This window comes from Scyliorhinus canicula, chromosome 3 (genome assembly GCF_902713615.1).
Source record: "Scyliorhinus canicula chromosome 3, sScyCan1.1, whole genome shotgun sequence".
Classification (NCBI taxonomy): domain Eukaryota; kingdom Metazoa; phylum Chordata; class Chondrichthyes; order Carcharhiniformes; family Scyliorhinidae; genus Scyliorhinus; species Scyliorhinus canicula.
The window spans coordinates 124,131,078-124,156,025 of NC_052148.1; the positions used below are offsets into that span (position 1 = coordinate 124,131,078).

Consider the following 24,948-nt stretch of genomic DNA (forward strand, 5'->3'; position numbering starts at 1 on the left):
GTAACACCCAACCTCGCCAGCTTGACCGAGTGGTTAACAGAAATGGGGCCAGCCTTGACACTGACCCCAGCTTGAAATGCTGATGGAGTTGCCTCCATATCTTTCAAGTGGAGAAAACAAAGGGGTTGGTTCTATGCTTTAGTTGATATCTGTTGCCCCCCCCCCCCCCCCCCCCCCCCCCCCCCCCCCCCCCACCTCGTGGTCGGGATGCTTGTCATCTGATTGAACATTTTAATTTTAATTTTTCATCAACGCAGGGGGAATATGGACCCACAGTTGGGTTATGACCCTTTGTTATCCTGCAAACCATTCCTGGTAGTTCTCCTTCCATTTTGTTGGGAGGCACTGATGGCACTGTTCGTAATCTGAATATATAACTGCTGGTCCTCTCTGTATAATGGCGTGGAATGATATTAGTTCTGTATTGCGCCTGAGATTGGGGTCATGTTGCATTGTTTGATATTTATGTAACATCATTTTAGAACTGGTGTTCTTGTGATTTTTCTTATTATGGGTGGAGATAATGAATCTGTGATTGGATCCTGCAGGGGTACAGACTAGCCTTGTATTTGTGGGAAGGAGACAGAGGTGTGTCATTGGTGCCTCTGGCACTGCTTGGTATATTGGTGTGGGCCTGAACATTGCACGAATAATTTATCCTGTGCTCTCGTGGTAATTATGAGCAACTGCCCCATGAGAAGATGTGCAGCATTTTACCACGTTTTCATTGCCTTATCCTGTTTCTCTCTTCTCTGGCATGCTTTTAGAGGTATCACATGTGATTGTGACCCAGTTGTACAGATATTCTCTTGCCCCCTCTGTGTTCATGTATGTTGAGCCTTTAGTTTTTCTTGTGGCACTGTACCACTCCTATGGTTTTGTTGTGTTTGTTAAAATTTAAAATCTCAATAAATATGATTAAAAATAATGTGCTATATATATTTTTGAATGGAAAGTTTCAAACAAAATTGTAACCAGAATCTGTTTAAGCGGTATTGAGACAAATCAAATTCTACAAAACAATCTAATAACCAATTTTCATTTTTTCACATTGTTGCTTTTACAATTTTGAAGACAGTTGTTTCTTTAAAAGATGCAAGAAAAGTTGAATGGGAATATAAATTTATATTATGTATAATGCAGTTGTTTTGCAATAGCATCAAAAACCCTATATGATATTAGAAAACCTTTAGTACCCTTATTTCTTAGGGCTAATAATACTTTGATTTTTGTGAATATTTGTGTCAAATTACTTACTGGCAGAGCAATAGTGTTTCAATTTATGGGCTCCACGCGCATGCATCGCGAGTGGTCTACATAAGCAGGACTTTGGTGCAGAATAGAATATGGGCAGTGGCTTTGGATGAACTAAAGTATACAGAGGGTGCTTTCTTTATTTCAGGACATGGTAATTTGAAATTACCATTTAACTGTTGAAAGGAAACAGAAAATTAAGGCAACCTTTCTTTTATAGGTGGTAAAATTGTGGAATATATTACTGTAAATTCTATGAAATGACTGTTGGGTGGGGTTACTGGGTTATGGGGATAGGGTGGAGGTGTTGGCCTTGGGTAGGGTGCTCTTTCCAGGAGCCGGTGCAGACTAGATGGGCCGAATGGCCTCCTTCTGCACTGTAAATTCTATGAAAATTACCAAATGGGATCCTGGAACAAAAAACGTTCTTAAATTGACCAGACAAATTCCTATTAGAGAAGAGATTGCAAACTGCAACTTCTAGAATCAGTGTGACAAACTTGATGCAAGGTTTGGAATGGTCAGCTGGGGCCAGCAATGATCTGCTCCTGTCCAAACATTGTCACTATGTATATTGCTATTTAGATATATCCTGACCACATGCCCCTCTCTTCAGTTGCAGTATGTCACCACCACTGTCTTAGAGTAGCACTTCCTCCTGAACTCGTGTGCATTTTTACTTCTCTTTTATCCACCAATGTTAGTGAAATTTCTTTAGTAAGGTGACAGTTAAGTATTAATTATGCAAATGATGGCAGTGCTTTTCAGTAGGTCAGTGTTTACTGCGAACAGTATTGAAATACTCAAATTTGGTGTTGGACAATTACAGCTTCCTGTCCGTCTGGGTAGGTTAAAGAGGAAAAAGAAGTGTAATGACTCATTACACACTTACTCAAAATTCAGCTTTATTTGTTCAGTCTGTTTAACTTTTTAGGCACTTTAGAAATTTTGTATAAATTTCTTTAATGGTAAGAAAGTGGACACTGCTATTTACGTTTTCCTAACATTAAAAACACGTGCTGCTGGTAAGTACAAGCTTGGTTACAGGATAAATTTGGTCTCGCTGGTTATGGTTGGACTCTATGGGTTAAAGTCTCAGACTGGTACTTCAGTAAAACAGGAACCTAAATTGCAAGTAAATATTGATGTTACTCTTAACATGAAAATCTCTGAATATGTTTTCTTTTTCAGACGTGAGGGCTACATACCAAGCAATTATGTAGCAGAGAAGAAATCCAATAATCTAGAAAAATATGAGTAAGTTGAGTAGTCTTCTAAATTGCAATTACATTTTAGTGTTTTTCTGTTGTGTGTTCAATTACCCAAAGAGTATGATTTCGAGTCAGTTGGGCTTGGGTTCAAAGAGAGTTATCTGCATAATCTAGGCTAGTGCTTCCATTTAGTACAGAAAGAGTGCTGAACTTTCAGGGAAATCATCTTTTGGATGAGGTATTAACCCGAGGCCCGTCTCCCCTCAGTTAAGCATAAGTGATCCCATGAAATGGAGCAGGTGTGGGCCCTCCCTGCAGTCTCTTGAACCACATTTATCCTTCAACCCTTGCCATTTGTGATACTTCGGTGTGAGCAAATTGTCTGATGCAATACAACAGTGACAATAGCAGAAAATACCTTATTTGACTCTGACATGCCTCAGGGCATTCTGAACTCTATATGTCTCTTCCTCTTTTACTCTCTGTCCTGCAGTTGACGGGAGAAAAAAAAAGAAAAATCATACAATCAAAAGTTTATTCTGTCAAACCATAGTTGTTGTTGACATTTTCAAAGAATATTTGTCCTTCTGTTGTTAAATTCAGTAGTCATTGTGCTAGTTACTTAACTAAGTGATAAAACAGACGTTTTATAGTGCCATTCAGACTTCCAGCCTCTATCGGTCACGATACCACCCTTCGCCAAAATCCTCAGCACTTCCTAATGCCGTATCCCTCTATACCCATCCTATCCATGTATTTGTCGAGATGCCTTATGAACGCCATTAATGTATCTGATTCCACAACATCACCTGGTAGCGCGTTCCAGGTACTCACCACCTTCTGTAAAACGAACCTACCTCGCACATCTCCTCTAAATCTTGCCCCACGGACCTTAAACCTATGCCCCCTGGTGACTGACCCCTCCACCCTGGGAAAGAGTGCCTGCCAATCCACTCTATCCATCCCCTCATAATCTTATAGACCTCTATGAGGTCGCCCCTCAACCTCCGTTGTTCAAATTAATACAGTCCGAATCTATTCAGCCTCTCTGCATAGCTAACACCCTCCAGATCAGTCAACATCCTGGTAAACCTCCTTTGCACCCTCTCCAGAGCCTCCACATTCTTTTGAACAAAGAACAAAGAAAAGTACAGCACAGGAACAGGCCTTTCGGCCCTCCAAGTCCATGCCGAACATGCTGCCCGTCTAAACTAAAATCTTCTACATTTCCTGGGTCCGTATCCCTCTATTCCCATCCTATTCATGTATTTATCAAGATGCCCCTTAAATGTCACTATCATCCCTGCCTCCACCACCTCCTCCGACAGAGAGTTCCAGGCACCCACTACCCTTTGTATAAGAAAACTTGCCTCGTACATCTACTCTAAATCTTGCCCCTCGCACGTTAAACCTATGCCCCCTAGTAATTGACCCCTCTACCCTGGGGAAAAGTCTCTGACTATCCACTCTGACTATGCCCCTCATAATTTTGTAGACTTCTATCAGGTCGCCCCTCAACCTCCGCCGTTCCAGTGAGAACAAACCGAGTTTATTCAACCACTCCTCATAGCTAATGCCCTCCATACCAGGCAACATCCTGATAAATCACTTCTGCACCCTCTCTAAATCCTCCACATCCTTCTGGTAGTGTGGCGACTAGAATTGAACACTATACTCCAAGTGTGGCCTAACTAAGGTTTTATACAGCTGCAACATGACTTGCCAATTCTTATACTCAATGCCCCGGCCAATGAAGGCAAGCATGCCGTATGCCTTCTTGACTACCTTCTCCACCTGTGTTGCCCCTTTCAGTGACCTGTGGACCTGTACACCAAGATCTCTGACTGTCAATACTCTTGAGGGTTCTACCATTCATACTACAAACAACAGAGCCCCAGCGCTGATCCCTGTGGAACACCACTAGTCATTTTGCAGGGTTGTGCTGAAAAGGCAGGTGGGTGGGACCAGCTGAGCTCTTGCAGACAGCCAGCATGGGAATGATGGCCCAAATAGCTGTCTCCTGTGCTGCAACCATTCTATGAGTTGGTTGCTGTTGTACTGTAGGATATGTAGCAGCCAATTTGTGCATAACAAACTCCCACAACATGTGGTGACCAAATAATCTGAATTGCTGATGTTGGTTGAGGATAAGTATTGCTAGGACACCAGGCATAATTTCCCTGCTTTTCTTCAAACAGTTCATGGAACTTCTAATGTCAAGCTGAAAGAGCAAACAAAACTTCAGTCTGACACGTCAATCGAAAGACAGCACCATCTCACAGTGCAGCACTACCTAAGTACTGCATTGAATTGTCAGTCTGGTGTATCACAATATTTTTTAGGAAATAGCAAGGCCCATAACGCATGTAAAAACTTAACAGGCTGAAAGGGCATGCTGAGAGTAAGAGTATAATGTAGGTGTTGCCATCAGTTATTGCAACAGAAGGTAAAGCTTTAGCAGAATCTGAATACAAACCCAGCATTTCAAAAGACCACTGACAGGTTAGTAGACTGGGTATCCAGTTGCTCGATCGTTTGAATGCAGTGAAATATTATTATCTTTTATGAAAAGAAACCGTAAAAGGAAATGTCTTTTAATTGATACAACCTCCTGCTGTTTATGGGCTTATATACAGGGAGCGTTAAGTATAAAAACAAGTCAGTAATTTTGAATTTCTGCAACAAATTGATTGGCTTTGGTTGGGGTATTATGTGCTGTTCTGATCACTCCATTGTTGAAAATTGTTAGAATCGTAGAACGGTTACCAGAATGATGCTTGGCAATAGAAATCCTTGTTATGGAGAAAGACACAAAAAATTGTGATCACAAAATAACATTTTTCTGGTGTGACAATTATACTGGTCTTGATGCCATAGGTAGATCTGTTCTAAAATACATGCTTTATTCTAGTAGAATTTGGCTGCTAACAGATGATATGCCTGTCTCCAAATTCTGCGTACATGTATGTAAATAAGCGAATGATGATGTCCAAGAGATTCAACCAATTGCACCAACAATGCATTAGGCGAATTAAACTTGTAGAAAAGTGGGTTAGTTGTCTGCATAACCTTTCAATTCAGAACAGTCCTGAGATTACAGACTTGGATTTTGTCTTAAACATTAGCTTTGGCAGAAACCATTAGGAGAATCTTTTTTTTTTCAGTTATCCAATCCCGAAAGTATTCTACAAGCTTTCTTTCAACCGATTTGGGCAAGGAAATCATTTGCTTCCCACCCCTCTGACATAGTGACTGTATTATAGGGTTTACTATGGCCATACCCTTATGTCATTGCAGTAGAGGCAGACGAGGAGAATGTAGAAATGAACAGAAATGCGTAAGACAAGACTACATAAAAGAAAATGGCTTCTTCCAACAGAGCCCATAGACCATGCCATTCAGTTGATGATATACCAAAACATCTATGTTTAGGGAAGAAACTGTTCTGTAAGGAGCTTATTGGGGATGAGATTTGCTTGTTTAATATTGCACTGCGTCTAATGTTTATTATCATTCAGGTTGTGCTGAAGCTTCTGCTGCTAATGTACCTTTTGGTAGTGAATTATTTTACTTCAAAAAGTGAACAGCCCATAATACTGGTTGTTGTAGCGATTTCCAAAATAATGTTTTAAACAAGCTAATATATTACACTGGAATACATGTTAATGCTTCTAATTGTGGTCACAACAATTACATTGTACCTCTTCACAATCACAGGGTACATTGTTACTATTTAATATTTACTGAATAACCTGACGCAGAAGATTCTTGTTTGATGTCATACTGACTAATCAGACTATCTAAAATAGATGCAAGTTTGTTGCATTATTGGTCATTTTCTTTTCAGACATTTATGTTTTAAAAAAATATTGTAATTATTTAACCCCTCTCACATCCTTGGGATATCCCAAAGCTATTCACAGCCCATAGCATAGAACATAGAACACTACAGCGCAGTACGGGCCCTTCGGCCCTCGATGTTGCGCCGACCTGAAGCCTATCTGACCTACACTATTCCATTTTCATCCATATGTCTATCCAGTGACCACTTAAATGCCCTTAAAGTTGGCGCGTCTACTACTGTTGCAGGCAGGGAGTTCCACACTCCTACTACTCTCTGAGTAAAGAAACTGCCTCTGACATCTGTCCTATATCTACCACCCCTCAATTTAAAGCTATGTCCCCTCGTGTTGGTCATCACCATCCGAGGAAAAAGACTCTCGCTGTCCACCCTATCTAACCCTCTGACTATCTTATATGTCTCTATTAAGTCACCTCTCAGCCTTCTCCTCTCTAACGAGTCAGTTTGCACTCACAAGTTTCCAAAGATGCAAGCAGGTGAATGACTGGTTATTCTGTTTTTGATTGTGTTCATAAACAATACTGAAGGTTCAATTTGCTGGAAATTGTGCCTAATTTCTCTGCTCTTTTCTCCATTTTTATCTAGGTGGTATTGCAGAAATGTTAATAGAAGTAAGGCAGAACATTTACTCAGATCTGAGGTAATAATGTTACTTGGAAATTGCTTCATTAGTGTTTAGCGTTCAAATATACTTTCTAATAAGAATTCTGGTTGGGTAACTTGGATGTGGTCATAAAACCAACCAAAATATAACCGGTTAGTTTTTCATTTGTGTTTTTGTAATTTTGCAACAAGACAGTGGCCCATAACTTCCTGGTCCCCCAACGTCGCATTAAAGGGGAGCCCCAGTAATGTGCTGGGGAATACATCTAGGAAGTTAAGGGTTTAGCCGGAAATTGTCCAAAAGTGCTAGCTTCCTCAAAAATACCACGGGGCTGAGAACCATCTGACAGAAGCGATTTTAAATGCTAACTTCGGATGGTTCTGCCAGGTGGAGGTAGGAACTCCCGAAGGGGCAGATGGTTGAAGGATGGGCCGACCCCAGGAACTCCAGCTGTCGGGCTTCTGGAATGGACAGTCCCATCTATAGTGGCGATGTAGGCGCAAAGCCAGGGACTACTTGAGGGGTTGTCGGAGAGCATCCAGCACCTGCAGGTGCAGTTGGAGGTGTCCCGACCATGCATACCGCGCATGCCATCACTGCATGGGTGGCGTCCACGGTGGAGGCCTTGGAGGGGAGGGTGTTGTCTATGGATCAGCAGGTCCAAGGCCTGGGGCACTCGGTGCATGGCGATGCCCAGGCCAGGGCTGCCCTCTCACAGGCAGCCATGTGTGAGAGCCACCTGGACATTGCAGCGGCACTTCTGAGCAGGGCCCAGTCACAACAGGTGATGAATGCGAACATCGGCGGCATTGCCCAGGCGCTGGCCGATGTGGTGCAGACCCAGAGGGAGGTGCCGAATCCCAGAGGAAGATGGCCCAGTCCCAGACGGAGATGGTCCACTCCCTGTGCTCCATGGCTACAAGTGTGCAGACCTGGTTGAGACCAGAGCAGTCCTCCAAGACTGGTAGCTCCAGGTGGCAGGATGCCTCCGGGGATAGCTCCACTCACACCCCAGTCCTGTGGAGTAGGCCGGGGCCATTGGGAACCCCAAGGGAGGAGGAGGAGATGGGGCTACTGCTGGTGACTCCCGCACCTCAGACACCCCCCCCCCCCCCCCCCCCCTGCCCTTCCACTCCTGTCCTTGGCGCATCTGGTGAGCAGCGGGAAGAATGGGGCAGCACCATGGCACCTGCGAAACCCGAGCAGCAGCCGGGCCCATCCAGGCTTGGTAGCCCCAGAAGACAGACAATAATGGGGACTCAGGTGACAGGGTGGGAATCGCAGCAGGCCGCCTCTACTCCTGCTGCACCATCTGGGAATCCATCTGGACATAGCATTAGGGCCGGCAAGGACAGAAAGTTAGGCACCAGTTAAGTTGGCATGGGTGCAGGCCACAGTATAGCGATAGGGGCTAGGGCACGTATTTGTATATATTTGTTCACATTAAATACCTGTTCTTACTGTTAGAAGCTGCCTCGGTGTCTGTCAGATAGGTGTGAGGGGTGGGCTGGCCTAGGCTAGCCAGGGAGGGGGCACGGGGAGGGGGAAATGGGCAGAGGTTGTGGATGGGCTTGGCCCCAACCACCCACGACTGTCCTCACCGCCCCCCCCGACCGTCCTCACCTCCCCACGACCGTCCTCACCTCCCTCCCCCGCCCCCCCACCCCCCCCAACCATCCCCCCCCTCCAACCGTCCCCCCCCCCGTCCCCCCCCCCCCTCCCCCGGCCGTTTTCACCACCGCCACCCCAGGGATTCGATGGGACTGTGTGGTGGAATGGCCAGCCTGCATGCAGGGGTCACTCAGGTAGATGGTGGGAAGTACTATCGTGGGCAGGAGTCAGCCGTTGTCAAATGATGTGGAGCAGCAGAGCTCTTGCAGAGTGGATAGTCATCATTCTCCATGTCACAGGACAGGCCCACTGTTACTGCCAACCCAGAAACCATAGTGCAGCAGGTAAGTATCGGCTGGGGTGGGGTCCGAGCTCATGGCTAGTCCTCTTTTCCCCCTTCCCAGTCGGTGAACCTGAAGGCGATCAGAGCGTCCCTTGCACGTTGGCCCTGGCGCATACATCGTGCGGCCTCATGGGCGCCATGTCCTGCCCATCTTGTCCTCTCCCGCATCAGAGGACGCCTGGCGTTGGGGGAGATGGTATGGTGGGTTGGGGGGATTGGGGCACCCATACGGTCGATGTCACTTTGCAGAATCAGGAGCCAGGATGTTTTGTCAGTGGGGTGCGCAGTAGGCCCATGACAAGTGCTCGGACGCCGCCCCAGTCCCGTCCGGGGGGGGGGGGGGATGGATTATCCCAGCCACAGGGTCTGTTCTTCCCCCCCCCCCCCCCCCCCCCCCCCCTCACCCCAGTGACAGACAATTGGCAACATTTAATCTAGCCCATTATGGTGGCACCATAGCAGCTGGGCCCAGTAAATTACCGGAGACACCCTCCATCACAAACCTCCCCCGATATGTCGCAGGTTGAAGAGGTTGATGTGGACCCAGCCGCTGATGCCGGGATGTCAACCAGGCAATTGACATGCATCATTGTTGAGTCTACCACAATCCAATGGTGGTTCAGAGATTACATGGGAGCCTCTCAAAGTCTGCCCAGGAAACCCTGTCAGGTTGTCAGCACACTCCCGGGTGCGGGGTGGTTGAGGCTTCCTCATTAATCAGGCACTCCATTCCCAGTTGAAGGGCCTAGCATTAGGGTGGCGGGATTGGCTGCTACAAGCCAGCTGCCTGCCCTTGCTTCTTATCCCCCCTGCATCTACTCCTGTGTCCAACCCACAAACCCCATCCCTTTTGGTCTAATATCCTTCAGCAATCCTGAACCACTGGTGGGTGCATTGCCGGCAGCTACCTCTGCTTCCAGTGCTGTTGACGATAATGAGTATCCTGAATCCTGTGGAAGGCCTGACAGTGGCCAAAGAGCACTTAATACCATCAGGCCTTCCTTATGGAACTGACTGGGCTCCCTGAAGGTTCTTGAGACTCATGGGCAAGACCCTAGCGGGCCGATTAAAACCCTCCCATAATCTTTTCAAGGCTTTCTCTTTCTTTGACTGGTCTTCAGTGATATACCTCCAAAGGCTCTGTCTTCATTATTTACATGCTGCTGTTTGGCATTATCATCCAAAAATCATTGGTCAACTTTCACATGTATGCTGACACAACCAGCTCTGCTTCTCTGCCCCTCTGTTGCTGTAAAACTGGTGAAACTGTGGCTAAATTCTTGGCTAATATTTAAACGTGAATGAACCATAATTTCTTTCAGTTTAATGCCAGTAGCAAAAAAGCCATTCTTCTGCTAGCACCTAAATGCCACTGACTTCCTCAAGTGCCATCTCTCGCCATCAACAGATAGTGACCCGCAGCATGCTGCTCCACCCTAAACTGAGCTTCTTCCTCAGAAAATAAAACCACTGAATGGCAGTTCCTGAATCGGTGTTTATGAGTTATGGAGACAGTTTTGCCTCCTTTAGACCTTGTATGCCAGTTTCTAAGATAACCGTGTGAGAAATTGGCGGAGATCAATTCGATTAGGTGCTGTACATGCTCTACCAATTGGAAAAAATAAATTGGGGAGCAGGAAGCTCCTGCTTGAAGCAATCTGAGGGGTTCTTGTTATTTTCCAAAAGTAGAATGCGGAGAGAGCCGAGTGCAGTTTATTTTTCGAGTTGTGCAAAATGTTGTTATACTCATCAGTTCTAAAATGTCTTGGAAATATTCAACCATAATTTTCCATTTTGTTTTTTGTACCACAACAGACTTTAGACAAAATGGTCTTGAATGTCTGATTTTTTTTTCTATCTTTTGAATACATTTATCAGTTATACATTTAACTGACGTGTTACTTTCCATTAGATTGTAAGTGGGTGAAGACATGCGTGGGTGGTTGTTCAGTACACCGTTTAATTATGATGCAATGCTTGCAGTACGTACACGTGTAGCAGAATTAAATGTCTAAAACATTTTTTTAAAATGTAGGCTTTTCTGATACAAATTCTTGATTCACAAAACCCTCAATTCAGCTGACATAAGCATTTAATGTTGTTTTGAACTCCGTCCTTTGTGTGCTGAACTGTGTTCTTTCACTTTCCTTCCCCCTTGCTTTGACACTGAAGGCAGAGTAGTCGGCCCGTGCGGCTCTGCATTTTGCAACTCTTCCATAACTCCTTCACCTTTTGCCTTTATCTTTATTGCTTTGAAAGGTAAGAAATGGGAGCAGGAGTGACAGTGGATTAAATGGCCTTGCGCATATTTTACATTTCACACAGTTTATCTATGATTGTGTGGAGCAAAGTATGTATTGTGTGCTCTTGTGCAGATTGATCTCAGCTTTGTAATTGACTGGCTTTGCAGAAGCTCGGAGCCAGTTTAGGAGGTAAATGACCAATTGGAATTTCAGTGCAATCTTAATCAGAAATGGATTTTCGTTCAAAAGGGAAGAGGGAGCAAAACACATGCACATGTGTAAAATAAGCTGTAAAGTGACTAAAAACAAAGCAAAAAAGGGACTGAATGGTTGAGATATTGGCATGAGGTGATCGGTAGAAACATAATTGGAAAACAGACTTAAAAATGGGGGCATTTGGGGGTTAAGGGCAGTCTGAAATGGAAATGGCAGAAGCTGACAAAACGCAGGAGTCTGAGGAGGAGGAAAAATCAGGCTGATATCAACGGTGCAGACTGCCCATCAGATCTGCACAAAAGGGCCCCTCTCCAAAATTCCAGCCACTGCACCTGATCCACCCATCCCATACTTCCTTATCTGCTGTCTTAAAGAAAGTAGAATCATAGAAATAGTTCAGCTGTAGAATCATAGAATCTTTACAATGAGCAGGACGCCATTCGGCCATAGAGTCTGCACCGACCCGCCAAAAGAACACCCTACCTAGGCCCACTCCCTCACCCTATCCCTGTAACCCTTTGGACGCCATGGGGTAATTCAACCTGACCTGTACATCTTTGGACTGTGGGAGGAAACCAGAGCATCTGGAGGAAATCCACGCAGACACAGAGGGAACGTACAACTCCATACTGACTGTGACCCGAGGCCAGAATCGAATCTGGGTTCCTGGTGCTGTGAGGCAGCAGTGCTAACCACTGTGCCACCCTAAGCAATTTAAGAGCACACATTAAGTGCAGTCATTGTGCAGTAAGTGGAGTGGGAGATCTAAAGTTGAAATCTAGAGTTATGAAAGTCAACAAAAGGCTGAAAAATACCCAGCTGAAAGATAAGGGGCTGGATTCTCCGTTTCAGCGGCTAAGTGCCGGCACCAGCGGAGCATGTGTGGTCTTTTAACGACCAAAAAGTCAGCGTGAAACCCTCACTGATTCCGGGGCCGTTGAGGGACTAGTACCGGGGCTGACTGAAACCCCCACCTCCCGCGTCAAGAATGGCCAGGTCCCGGGCCGTGCATGCTGACGACCTGCACCGGTCATGCCATCCGACATGGCGCTGGCCGTGTGCAAACCCAACGCACTATCCGCGACCCCACAGCCCAACCCTCAGCCAATGGCATGGATCCCAGCCGAGTGTGGCAGTGCTGGATACAGTCCGCAGCTGGCACGCGAGTTTCCGATATTGGCAAAATTGCCTTCCAATCGGGATTTGTTCTTCCCGATATCAGGGGAGATAAATTGCCATTCCAATCCACGTTGAAATGCTGGACAGGGGTTTTGTAGTCAGCGCCGGCCCTAGGGTTGCTGGCGCCCCGGGCAAGCTGAACTTCGGCGCCCTTCGGGGGGAGGGGGGGGGGGGGCGCCGGGGGGGGGGGGGGGCGGAGGGCGGGAGGCCGGGGGGGAGGGGGCCCGAGGGGGGGGGGTGGTCGGAGTGACCACCGGCGAGCCTGGATCCATCCGCCATGTTTGTGCGGGGCGGCCTGAGGGAGGGCGGCCACCGCGCATGCGCTGGTTGGCACCGGCCCAACTGCGCATGTGTGGGACCCACACTCCTTGATGGCGCCCCCTAGCACATGGCGCCCCGGGCGACTGCCCGAGTTGCCGGTACCTTGAGCCGGCCCTGTTTGTAGTGCAGCTTCTTCATCAGGTGAGTGACGAAGGAGCTGTGTTCTGAAAGCTAGTGACTCCAAACAAACGTATTGGATTTTAACCTGGTGTTGTAAGACTTCTTACTGTGCCCACCCAGTCCAACGCCAGCATCTCCAAATCATGGCTACCTCTATTTATAAGCTGAGGATAATAGAGGTCATAGAAATCCTGTAAGCCTTCTTAACAACTGTTTCAACTTGCTCCTGTACTCCCCTCAAAGTTGTACCATTGAGCCTGTATGTCTCCCCACGCTTCTTCTCCCAAAATACATATCTGGCAGATGTCTGCCCATTTGGCCAACTTATCAATATCTCTCTGAAGTCACTCAATGTCATCCTCCGAATCCACTTTTCTCCCTAGCTTAGTATCATCTTCAAATTTAGAGATTTTGCACTCAACACCCATCTCCAAATCATTTATATAAATCAGAAAAAGCAAGGGTCCCAACACGGAGCCCTGAGGAACACCAATTTCACCTGCCCTTGACAAAGCCATGTTGACTGTCTAGGATTAGTTTATTTTTCTCCAAGTGATATTTATTTTCTCCTGTATTATGGCATCCATCAGTTTTCCCATCATTAATGTCAAGCTGACATGTCAGTAGTTTCCTGCATTATCTTTTGCCCCTTTCTTAAACAGTGCGTGACATCCTATGTCCAGAGAGGCCTGGAAATTTTCTGTCAATGGCTCTGCAATGTGCTCCCTTACCTCTCTCAGTAGAGTGGAGAGTGATGCAAGGAAATGGTCAGAGGTGGCCTTATTTGTGATTTATGTCATGTAGGAGGATCTGTTGGGCAGGCTGGGTCGATGTGAACTGCACTTGATGCAATGTAGCGAGAGACAGACTTCCAACACTTAATAAGATGCAACACGATTTTATTTAACGTCTCAACTATTATACATGTTCAACTGTGGGTTGACACTATGCTGACTTGACTGGAGACCTGATGCTAGCCTGACCAGACTTACTAGCTACCGCATGGTGTTTGCATTGGCTAGTTCACGAACTCTGTCTCAGAGGCTGGGTCCCAAGAGAACGGGAAACCTGGTGCCCTCTGGCTTTATAGTGGTAGTGTCCTGTCTGGTGATTGGCTGCTCTGTTCTGTGTGCTTACTGGTCATCTTGTGTGTCAATCACTGCCTGTCTGCACTCCATGATATACATAGATGTATATTATGACATAGGAAACGTAGCAAACAAATTGTGTACTGCAAGCTTCCACAAACAGCAGTACAATAATGACCAGTTCAGGTGTTGTTGAAGGATAAATATTTACGAGGACAGCAGGTGAGTACCTCTGCTCTTCACATAGTGTGTTGGGCCTTTTATACGTACCTGATAGTCCAGGCAGCCTTAGTTTAATATCTCATCCAAAAAGCTCCTTCATTACTGCACTGAATTGCCAGCTAAGACTACGTGCTCAAGCCTCTGCAGGAGGACTTTGAACCCACAAGCTCTGATTCAAAGACGAATATGCTACCCGGAACCAAGGCTAGTACATTCGTTACTGTTGCTATCGTGCCTCAGTTTATTCCAACATAGGAACAATAGGATATATGTCATAGAAACGCAGCCAAATCCATACAATCCCTACAGTGCAGAAAGAGGCGATTTAGCCCATTGAGCCTGCACCAACCCTCCGAAAGAGCACCCTATCTAGGCCCACTGCTCTATCCCCACAACCCCGTGCATCATGGACAACCCACCCAACCTGCACATCCATGTCAAGAGTTTCTGTTCCGTTGAGCCTACTCCCAACTCTCCTAATCTACGTCTATATTGCCGTAATCCTCTAATCTCTTTCCCCTTAAATGCATCTCTACTATTCACTTCAACCAGCCTATGTGGTTCCACCAGTTCCACATTCTTGCCACTCATTGGGTAACGATGTTTTTTCTGAATGCCCTATTGGATTTCTTGGTGACTGTCTTGTCGAGATGGTCCATTGTTGTGGCCTCTTCCCCGGAAGCCGTAATACACTCTGCATTCGCATTCATTCTATCAAAACCTTTCATGATTTTAAAACTTTGATTGATTACCCTTTAACAAGAGAAGAGAGACCCCGCTAGTTGGTTGATCCTTTCCTGATATGTATACCCACACCTTTCTGGTGCCATTCTCTTAAATCTTCTCCCTGTTGCCCTTACATAATTTTTACAATATAAAACTGCAGAACTGTATGGAGTACTATTAAGTGTGGTCGACCGAAGATTCAATGCAGGGTTTCAATTCTATTTGATTATAAATAAAGCCTAGTGTTTTGTTTGCTCTTTGTAATGGCCATGCTAACCTGTGGCACAGCATTTAGTAGTATTAACTCGAAGGGATTTTTGGTGAAGCAACCAGCAACCTTGAATTTCTTCCAGCTATTTTGGTAGAACATTACTTTGTAATGGTTTTGATCGTTATTTAATTTACTTTACAGGACAAAGAAGGAGGTTTTATTGTGAGAGATTCCAGCCAACCTGGAATGTATACAGTATCTCTTTACACCAAATCTGGAGGGTAAGCGTTTACTATTATCTTGTATTTCACTGTTTTTGGTTGTCCTGTTTAATATTTTAAATTATTAGGAAGGGACCGGACAGTTGGTCAAGAGTCTTTTCTCGACTGTGCTAGATTTAAGGATTTAATCTAGGCAGTGCCTAGTCCCACTATTTAAAATGGTGGTGACCCAGAATTGATGAATATAGCTGAAAATTGGTCATCACACAAAAATTAGCAATTTTATTACAGTCTCAATCTACCACCTGTGAGGTTAACCTGATTTTAAATAACTGTCAATGGCTTTAAAAATATGTATATAATACATGACACTTTGCTAGTTGCATTACGAGGTGCAGGAGTCAGTTTCCTTATAATTAAAGCATAAACGGAAGCTTTTGAAACATGCCTATTAGTGTCCTTTTGCCTAAAAGGAACACCTTGAGTTTTGGAGCCTCCTTGAAGGCCTGCAAACGAGCACATTTAACAGAAGATCTCAAAAACGATCAATTTACCTCGGGGCCCGGCCAGTATTGTGGGTGCTTGGCTTCTAGCAAAACATATTTTAAACATATACAAAAGACTGTAGAAACTCAATTTGTACAGAAAATAATTTCTAGCTTCAAATTTTGTGACTGTTCTGCCAATTGAGATTGCATTGTGCCAAAACAATACATCATAGCCGAGTGAAAAATAGCCAGGGTCCCAGTCCTGTGCTAGCGTTTGCTCAGATATGGTAACGATACTGTTTTCATGGGTATTGTCCTCTTGCAGCTTCCCAACATTCATCTAAAATAGAGCAGAGTTTGATGATCTTGATAGATTAATGACTGTTTGTTAAAAACACCGGTATTTTGTTATAATGTGTGATGGTGGGCGGCACGGTGGTGCAGTGGTTAGCACTGCTGCCTCACGGTGCCGAGGACCCGGGTTCAATCCTGGCCCTGGGTCACTGTTCGTGTGGAGTTTGCACATTCTCCCCGTGCCTCCCTGGGCAGCACAGTGAGATGCTTTGAGGTTGTGTGTTCAGTGGAGAGTAGTGACGCTGTTGCGTGAGAAATAAGGAAAATGATAGAAGAGTAACCAGTACTGAGTGTGGGAGTAGGAGCAGACAGAGGTGGAGTGCGATCTGCTGCAGTCGAGGTTTGGGAATCGGGCAGGTAAGTGTTTGGTGCTGGAATTACAAACCGCATGGGGTTAAGTAGTGACTAAAGTGGGATTTGAGTTAGGAGTCTTTCTTCAGTCAAATCATTAAATTTCCTGTGGCATCGCAATCAAGTGGGAAATGTTCACTTTAAGGTGTAGTTGGTTCTGTCCAGCCAGTTTTTTTTCCAATGCGCACCCTCTTTAAAGCGCCGCCACAAACACATGCTACCCACCACGAGGCCCAAGCAACACCTTTTAGGCTGCAATAAAAACAAAAGTTGTAGAATATTCAATAAGCCTGTCAGAATCTGTGGAGAGGGAAACTGAGTTAATATTTCGAGTCCAATATGAATCTTCTTCGGAACTCCAGCATCCGCAGCATTTGCTTTTTTACCGTTTAGGCTGTTGTGCACTCATTTTGCTTTAGTGGTACATTCTCCGTGAGATGCTGACCTGCTGAGGAAATCTCTGCTCACTGCAGATGAGCATGTTGAGGTTTTTTCTGCCTTCCTGGGGGGGGGGGGGGGGGCGGGGAAGGAGACTATGTCCATCCTCGTGTCCATCTCCTCCAACTACACCTTGAATGCAGCAGCTGAAAACTATAGGTCTTTTTCAGCTGTCTTCTGCCTGTTGTATGTTTATAAACAATCAATATTTTTGACTGTGTAAAAATTATTTGTGTGTTGGCTGAACAAATCAGGCTGTGGTGTCTTTTCATTTGAGTTAAGACTTGGAGCGGTCATTTGCAGTGAACCATGGAATACATTTGCAGTGAACCATTCAAACCACTAGATGGCAGTGCTGCATCTTCCCTCTGAAGAATACGCCATCATCATCGGCAAATAAAAAGCTACTTTCTAACCTGCTTTACCCTGGGAGTTTAAAATAAATATTTTCAAAATGCACAATTAAATGTTTTAAACCTTTATAAGGAACTTCAAAAAAATAAGTGGTGGAATTAGATAGCAGGTAAATCAACATTTATTTCAAAGACAGTGCTTGGTTACGATTTTAAGAGGACCGGAGAGCATTTAGCTGAATATTCAACAGTCCCAAGTTTCTCCCACTCAGTGTGAACTGGTGCCAAGGGATTCCTATCATTGGTGAAGAAGATTGGTTAGCTGTAGTGTAAGCTGCTGCCTAGGACTATAACATGGGGCAATAACAGAGACCTGGCTCAATGCAGATTGAAACTTCATATTCCAGTTTCAAGTAATTTGGGAAAGATAGCAAAGGATGAAAGGGGGAGGGAAGATGGTATTGACAAAGAACCTATTATAGCATTGAAGAGGAATGATGTAGTCGATTTGGTTAGAATTAATACTGTTGTGGTATACAAAGGATGTGTGTAAAAGAAGGAGATGGAGGGATATGTTTGCAGACAAATTGCAGAAAGACGCAAGGTTTATAGAGTATTGGGAATTGGAGATGTCAATGATCCAAATTCAGAACGGATAGTCACATCATAAAAGACAAAAAGGAGTGGAATTCCTGAAATGTTCTTGATCAAAGAGAGTGAAAATAGATTGTTGGCTGTCTTTAAAATGAACCTAAAACTCTTTGATAAACATGTAGATGGTAAGAGATCCAGGTGATAGGTGGGACCACAGGGGGGTCAAATAAACAAATTTGCCTGTCTTGACAGAGGGCATTGTTATGGTCCAGGGTTTAGAGAACCCCAAAGTGTATCATGGAGTTCACCTGACCCACAACTTTAAATAGATTTTGGTTACAGGGAACACAAGGGCCCACTTTACTGGTGTGATGCAACAGAGATCCAAGAGTATTTTAAAACAAAAACAATGTTTATTCTATGAACCCAGTTAACATTTTATAAACATACAGTGAACATCTTGGCAACCATCAATTCAAATACACCCTCCAAATAATACAGTATTCTATAAGACATCAATAAGACAAAAACCCTTTTTACAGAAGGACAGCAAGTTGAAATTCTCTACTGAGAGCAGTTACCACTTTGAGACCACCAGATGAATATTCTTTAGCTTGCAGAAATTCACACACATCTTGCTGTGACTGCAGCTTCTTCAAATTTATGGGCAGCACGGTAGCACAAGTGGATAGCACTGTGGCTTCATAAAGTCAGGGTACCAGGTTTGATTCCCCGCTGGGTCACTGTCTGTTCGGAGTCTCCACGTTCTCCCCGTGTCTGCGTGGGTTTCCTCCGGGTGCTCCAGTTTCCTCCCACAGTCCAAAGACGTGCAGGTTAGGTGGATTGGCCATGATAAATTGCCCTTAGTGACCAAAAAGGTTAGGGGGGGTTATTGGATTACGAGGATAGGGTGGAAGTGAGGGCTTAAATGGGTCAGTGCAGACCCGAAGGGCTGAATGGCCTCCTTCTGCACTGTATGTTCTATGTTCTAAATCTTAACCAAAATTAAATAGAACCACAAAGCAGCTTTTCAGCTCAAAATGAAAATCAAAGACAGACCAGCTCCACCCACACTCTGACATCACTGCTGCCATTTGAGAAACACACATTTCTTAAAGGGACTCTTGCATGACAGCATGGGGAGTTACTAAATGAGCACTTTGCATTTGTCTTCATCGGAGGAGAGGATGCTGCCAATGTAAAGTAACAATATTTGATGGGATGAAAATCAACAAAGAGGAGGCACTTAAAAAGGTGGCAGCACTAAAAGTAGGAAAGTCAGCTGAGCCAGACGGGGTGCATTCTAGATTACTGAAAGAAGAGAGGGTTAACTAGGGAAATATGTTCGCATTGTGAAGTCGACAGGTCACAGAGGCATTGATGAGAGTTTCAGCAGCAGATGAACTTGGACAGAGGCAGAGTTGGGTAATGTTATAAAGATGGAAATAGGTGGTCTTCGTGATAGAGTTAATATGTGGTCAGAAGATCATCTCAGTATCAAATTTTTAAAAATATATATTTTAATTAAAGTTTACATTTTTCCACTGTACAAGAGATGAATGAAACGGTTATTATTTACAACTTACATGGTGTTCCTTTCGGTACACCCTCTCCACCTCCCTCCTTGCTATCCCCTCTCCCTCCCCCTCCACAGTCTCCACGTCGTATCTTAGGTCCTTCCGTTCACCATTGATGGTTTGGTTTGTCGTTTGTTTTGCTCTTATAGTTTTGAGAGGGGCCCTATGTCGGTCTCTCCCTGGGTTCCCTCTTGGCATTTCCTTGGGTCACTCCCCCTTGTTGACCCCCCCCTCCCGTTCCTGTCTGTTTTCTGTGGCCCTGGTGGTTTCCAGGTCGTCCCCCCCACCCAGCACTTCCTCACGTTTTATCCGTTGTTGACTTCATCGGCTGATGAATTGCCCCCATGCTTTGTGGAAGCCCCCATCTGACATGTCTGACAGCCAGTCTGCAGCTTTGGGTGGTGCTGCTGATCGCCAGCCAAGCAGGGTTCTCCGGCGGGCGATTTAAAGAAGGAAATGCAAGGGCGTCGGCCCTCATCCCCGTATGAAGTTCTGGCTGGCCTGATACCCCGGAGACTGCCACTCCTGGGCACAGCTCCACCCTCATCCCCACGTTGGACATGGTCTCGAAGAAGGCTGTCCCGAACCCGACAAGTCTGGGGCATGCCTAGAACATGTGGGTGTGGTTGGCTGGGCCTCCCTGACACCATTCACATTTGTCCTCCACCTCTGGGAAGAATCTATTCATTCGGGTTCTTGACAGGTGTGTTCTGTGCACCACTTTGAACTGCATGAGGCTTAGCTTTGCACAGGAGGTGGAGGAATTGGTCCCACTTTGTGCTTTGCTCCAGAGTCCCCACCTGACTTACGTCCCTAATTCTTCCTCCCATTTCTGCCTTGTTGGGTCCAGTGGGGAGTGTGTCTTTTCTACAAGTCATCTGTCTATGTCTCCGCAGTACCGTTTTTCAATACTGTCCGTGTCCAGTAGCCCCTCCACCATTGTGTCTCTCGAGGCTCTAGGATACCTCGTCGTCTCCTTGCGGAGAAAGTTTTTGACTTGTAAATGCTAGAGTTCCTGTCGGTTCAATAGTTCCCCGTCAGCTCTTCTAAGGTTGCAAGTCTGTCCCCCATGTCAAAGTCCCTGATTGTTAGCCTCTCCCACCCCACCTGTCCTGTCTCCAACTCTTAAAGGTGGCGTCTAGCATGGCTAGTGGGAACCTGTGGTTGCTGAAGATGGGGACCGTGGTTGACACTTCGGTTAAACCGAAGTGTTGCCTTATCTAGTTCCAGGTTCTGAACAGTATTGCTACTACCACTGGGCTGGATATGTGTTTTGCCGGTGGGGATGGGAGCGCTGTCATGGCGAGGGTGCAGAGGGTCGTTCCCATGCCGGAAGACTTCTCCAGCCTTATCCATTCTATGTTTGGTTCTCTTACCCATCCCTTCACTCTCTCAGCCGTGGCTGCCCAGTGGTAGTATTGCAAGTTTAGGAGGGCCAGGCCTCTCATGTTCCTTCCCCCTGTCAAACACCATAATCATTTTGTCTATTTTTTGGAAAAAGGCCTTTGGGGATGAAGATCGGTTGGATATAAACAGGAAGAGGAACCTTGGCAGTACATTCATCTTGATTGTCTGCGCCCTTCCAGCCAGAGAAAATGGGAGTGCATCCCATCTCTGTAACTTTTTAACTTCCTCTGCAAGACTGGTCAGATTCCACTTGTGGATCTGTGTCCAATTGTGGGCTATCTAGTAGCGGAATTTGTTTTGGACTATTTTAAATGGGAGACCCTCTAGCTCTCCCCCCCGCAACGTCTCACAGGGCAATAGCCAGGGCGAACAGGAGCGGGGACAGTGGGCATCCCTGCCTTGTGCCTCTGAGCAACTGGAAGCTTTCAGAGCTGGTGGTGTTGGTCCGAAGGCTCACCTTGGCGGCATTGTACAGGAGTTTTACCCATGAGGCGAACCCTGTCCCCAGCTCCAGAACCTCATTGAGGTACTTCCATTCGACTCTGTCGAAGGCCATTTCTGCATCCAGGGAGACGGTCACCTCTGATGTTCTCTCCCCGGATGGGGTCAGTGTCGCATTCAGCAGCCATCTGATGTTCACAGTTGGCTGTCTACCCTTGACAAAGCCTGTCTGGTCATTTGCGACCGCCTCCGGTATGCAGTTCTCCTGTTTACTGTGAGTATCTTTGTGTCCTCATTGAGCATGATCCATATTCCGTCGGGTCTTTTGTCCTTTTTTGGGTATCAGCGATATGGTGGCCCGAGTTAGAGTTGGAGGCAAGGTGAGTCTGTGACTCGCCCCTTAGGTGCGGGGCGAGAGCCGGTGCAAATCTTCTGTAGAGGTCCATCAGGAACACTTCCAGTCTTGGCGCCTTCCCCGTCTGCATGGAGTTGATGCTCTCTATGATCTCTCCAGTTCTATTGGTGCTTCCGTCTCCCCCCGTCTATCATTCTCCACCACTGGCATGCCCAGTCCATCAAGGAACCGTTTCATCCCTGAGTCCCTGTCGGGAGTCTCTGAGGTGTACAGTGCCCGGTGAAAGGCCTCAAATGCTTTGTTGACCATTTTTGGTTCAGCTACCAGTCCGCCTCTGCTGACCTTTACCTGGTCTACCTCCCTCGTGGCTGTCTGCTTTCTCAGCTGATGAGCCAGCAGGCGGCTAGCCTTCTCTCCGTGTTTATAAAAGGTCCCCCCTGTCTGGTGGGGTTGGTGCACTGCCTTCCTAGTGGATAGCAGATTAAAGTCCATTTGTAGCTTTTTCCTCTCGGCCAAAATCTCTACGGTCGGGGGCTCAGAGTATTTTCTGTCGACCTCTAAGATGGAGTTGGTCAGTTGCTGCCTAGCTGCCCATTCCGCCCTGTCTCTACAAGCCATATGTCTGATCAATTGCTGTCCCCTCTGTCTCCTCTTCATCCTTTCCTGCTCTCTGATGCCCTCGTCCCTTCCTTCCTGTAAGCTGGTTCTCTTGTTCAAAGTGAGGCAATACTGTCCCGCGCAAAAAATTGTTCATGTCTATCAGTTCATCACGGTCAATTCCTTGGTCAGGAACATTTTCAATCCCTCTCGAGGTGTGTGTGTGGGGCGTGGGGGGGGGGGGGGGGCGTTGTTTGGGTCATCAGTCTCCCTCTCTCGTGGATGGTTGAGGACCCCTTGCATGGTAGGTCCACAGACTCACTCGCTTGCTGCTCCTGCCCTTTTCCATTGCTTCTGGCTTCCCTGTGGCTTCTCGGGCTTCCACTTGTTGGCATATTGCTCTTACTTTTCTGTTTAAAGGTAGAATAAGTCCGAATTTTCAAGCTAAATTAGTTCAAAAGTGCCTATTTTACTGTATTCTGGAGGACAGCCACCTGATGTACGACTGCTCAGCACATCCCCGTCACTGGAAGCCATTCGGTATCAAATATGACACCAAGGTTACAAACAGTCTGGTCAGTCTCAGACAGCTGACAAGGAAAGGGCTAGAATCAGCATCTAGGAAGTCGAGTTATGGTGGGGACTGAAGAAAATGGCTTTTGTCTTCCCAATATTTAATCGGAGACTATTTCTATTCATCTAGTACTGGAAATTGAACAAGGAATTTGACAATTAAGGGACAACGGAGGTTGAAAAAGATAGCGGTGAGGTAAAGCTGGATACCGCCAGCATAGATACGAAAACTGACGTTGAATTTTTGGATGATGTCATCGAGGTGCAGAATACAAATAAGAAATTGGAGAGGGTCAAGAATAGATCCTTGGGTTACACCAGAGTTAGCCGCGTGAGAACGGAAAGAAGCCATTGCAAGGAGAACTTAAACTGATGAATGGATAGAATGTTGGACTCGTTACTACAAGGAGTAGTTGAGATGACCCCTTGACATTCAATGGCATTACCACCGTTGAATAACATCCTGCAGTTGCCATTGACGCAAAACTGAACTGGACTAGCCATATAAATATTGTGCTATCTAGGCCGGTCAGAGACCAGGAAACCTGCAGCGAGGAACGCACCTCCTGACTCCCCAGAGATTGTCCACCATCCACAAGCACAAGTCAGGTGTGTGATGGAATCCTCTCCATTTGCCTGGATGAGGGCAGCGCCAACAACACTCGAGAAGCTCGACACCATTCAGGGCAAAGCACTTTTGATTGGCAGCCCAACCATAATTTACTCGCTCTACCGACACACTGGCAGCTGTGTGTACCATCTACCAGATGCACTGCAGGAACACACCAAACCTCCTTTGACAGCACCTTCCAAACCCATGACCGCTATCACTTTGAAGGACAAAGGCTGAAAACGCATGGGAATGCCACCACGTTAGAGTTCCTCTGCAATCCACTCGCCTTCCTGACTTGGGAATATATCGCTGTTCCTTCACTGTTGCTGGTCAAAATCCCAGAATTGCCTTCCTAACAGCACTATGGATGTACCTGCACTCCATGGACTGCAGCAGCTCTAAAAGGAGGCTCACCAGGATGAGAAGGATGAGGCATGTTTTGTAATTGCATGAGTTTGTTTGGGCTGAATAAGTTATTGACTTATAAATACTTTGAAATAATTTGTAAATGTGAAATAATGCAGATAAATGATGGGCGGCATGGTGGCACATGGTTAGCGCTGCTGCCTCACGGTGCTGAGGACCCGCTTTATACCCGGTCCTGGGTCACTGTCCGTGTGGAGTTTGCAGTTTCTACCCGTGTTTGCATGGGTCTCCCCCCACAGCTCAAAAAGATGTGCAGGATAAGTGGATTGGCGATGCTAAATTGCCCCTTAATTGGAAAAATTATATAATTGGGTACTCTAAATTGATAATTTAAAAAACGATAGTACGGTGAATAACCAAAGAAGACAGATTTAAGATGTTTGGCAAAAAGAACCAAAGGCATGTATTTTGTGAGATGTTGTGAATGGATTTCATTATCTGACAGGGTGGTGGAAACAGATTCCGTAAGAACATAGCATAAGAAATAGGAGCAGGAGTAGGCCATTTAGTCAACGATAATGTTTGAAAGAGAATTGGTTACATATATGAAGGGAAAATATTGCTGGGCTGTGGGAAAGAGTCAGAGAATGAGGTTACTTGACTGGCTCAATCAAGAAGTCAACACGGGCGTGAAGAGTCTTCTGCTCTATCTTTCGACGATTCTCTGATTTTTTTGGTTAAATTAAGGAGCAGTTTAGTGTGGCCAATCCGCCTACCCTGCACATCTTTGGGTTGTGGGGGTGAGAAGGGGGGACGGTGAAGAAACGTGTGCAAACTGCACATGGACAGTGACCTGGGGCTGGGGACGAGCCCAGCGGTGCAATGAAGCAGGAGTGCTAACCACGGCGCCACTGTGCTGCTCTGATAATTCTATGATAAGAACCAATGGTCCTTATTCTGAATGCATGAATTACCTTTTATCCCAAGTTCATCTTGACGGGATTAAAAC

At 45.8% G+C, this 24,948-nt stretch overlaps 1 protein-coding gene across 2 annotated transcripts in view; it reads left to right on the plus strand.

The window, feature by feature from the left end:
* The window catches only part of tec (tec protein tyrosine kinase), a 229,430-nt gene that overhangs the window by 143,427 nt on the left and 61,055 nt on the right, over positions 1 to 24,948 (plus strand). For both annotated transcript variants that reach the window (XM_038791237.1, XM_038791236.1), the window contains exons 8-10: positions 2,446 to 2,511; positions 6,913 to 6,967; positions 15,413 to 15,492. In XM_038791237.1, the coding sequence (XP_038647165.1) occupies positions 2,446 to 2,511; positions 6,913 to 6,967; positions 15,413 to 15,492 (201 nt within the window). The remainder of the gene's footprint in view (positions 1 to 2,445; positions 2,512 to 6,912; positions 6,968 to 15,412; positions 15,493 to 24,948) is intronic.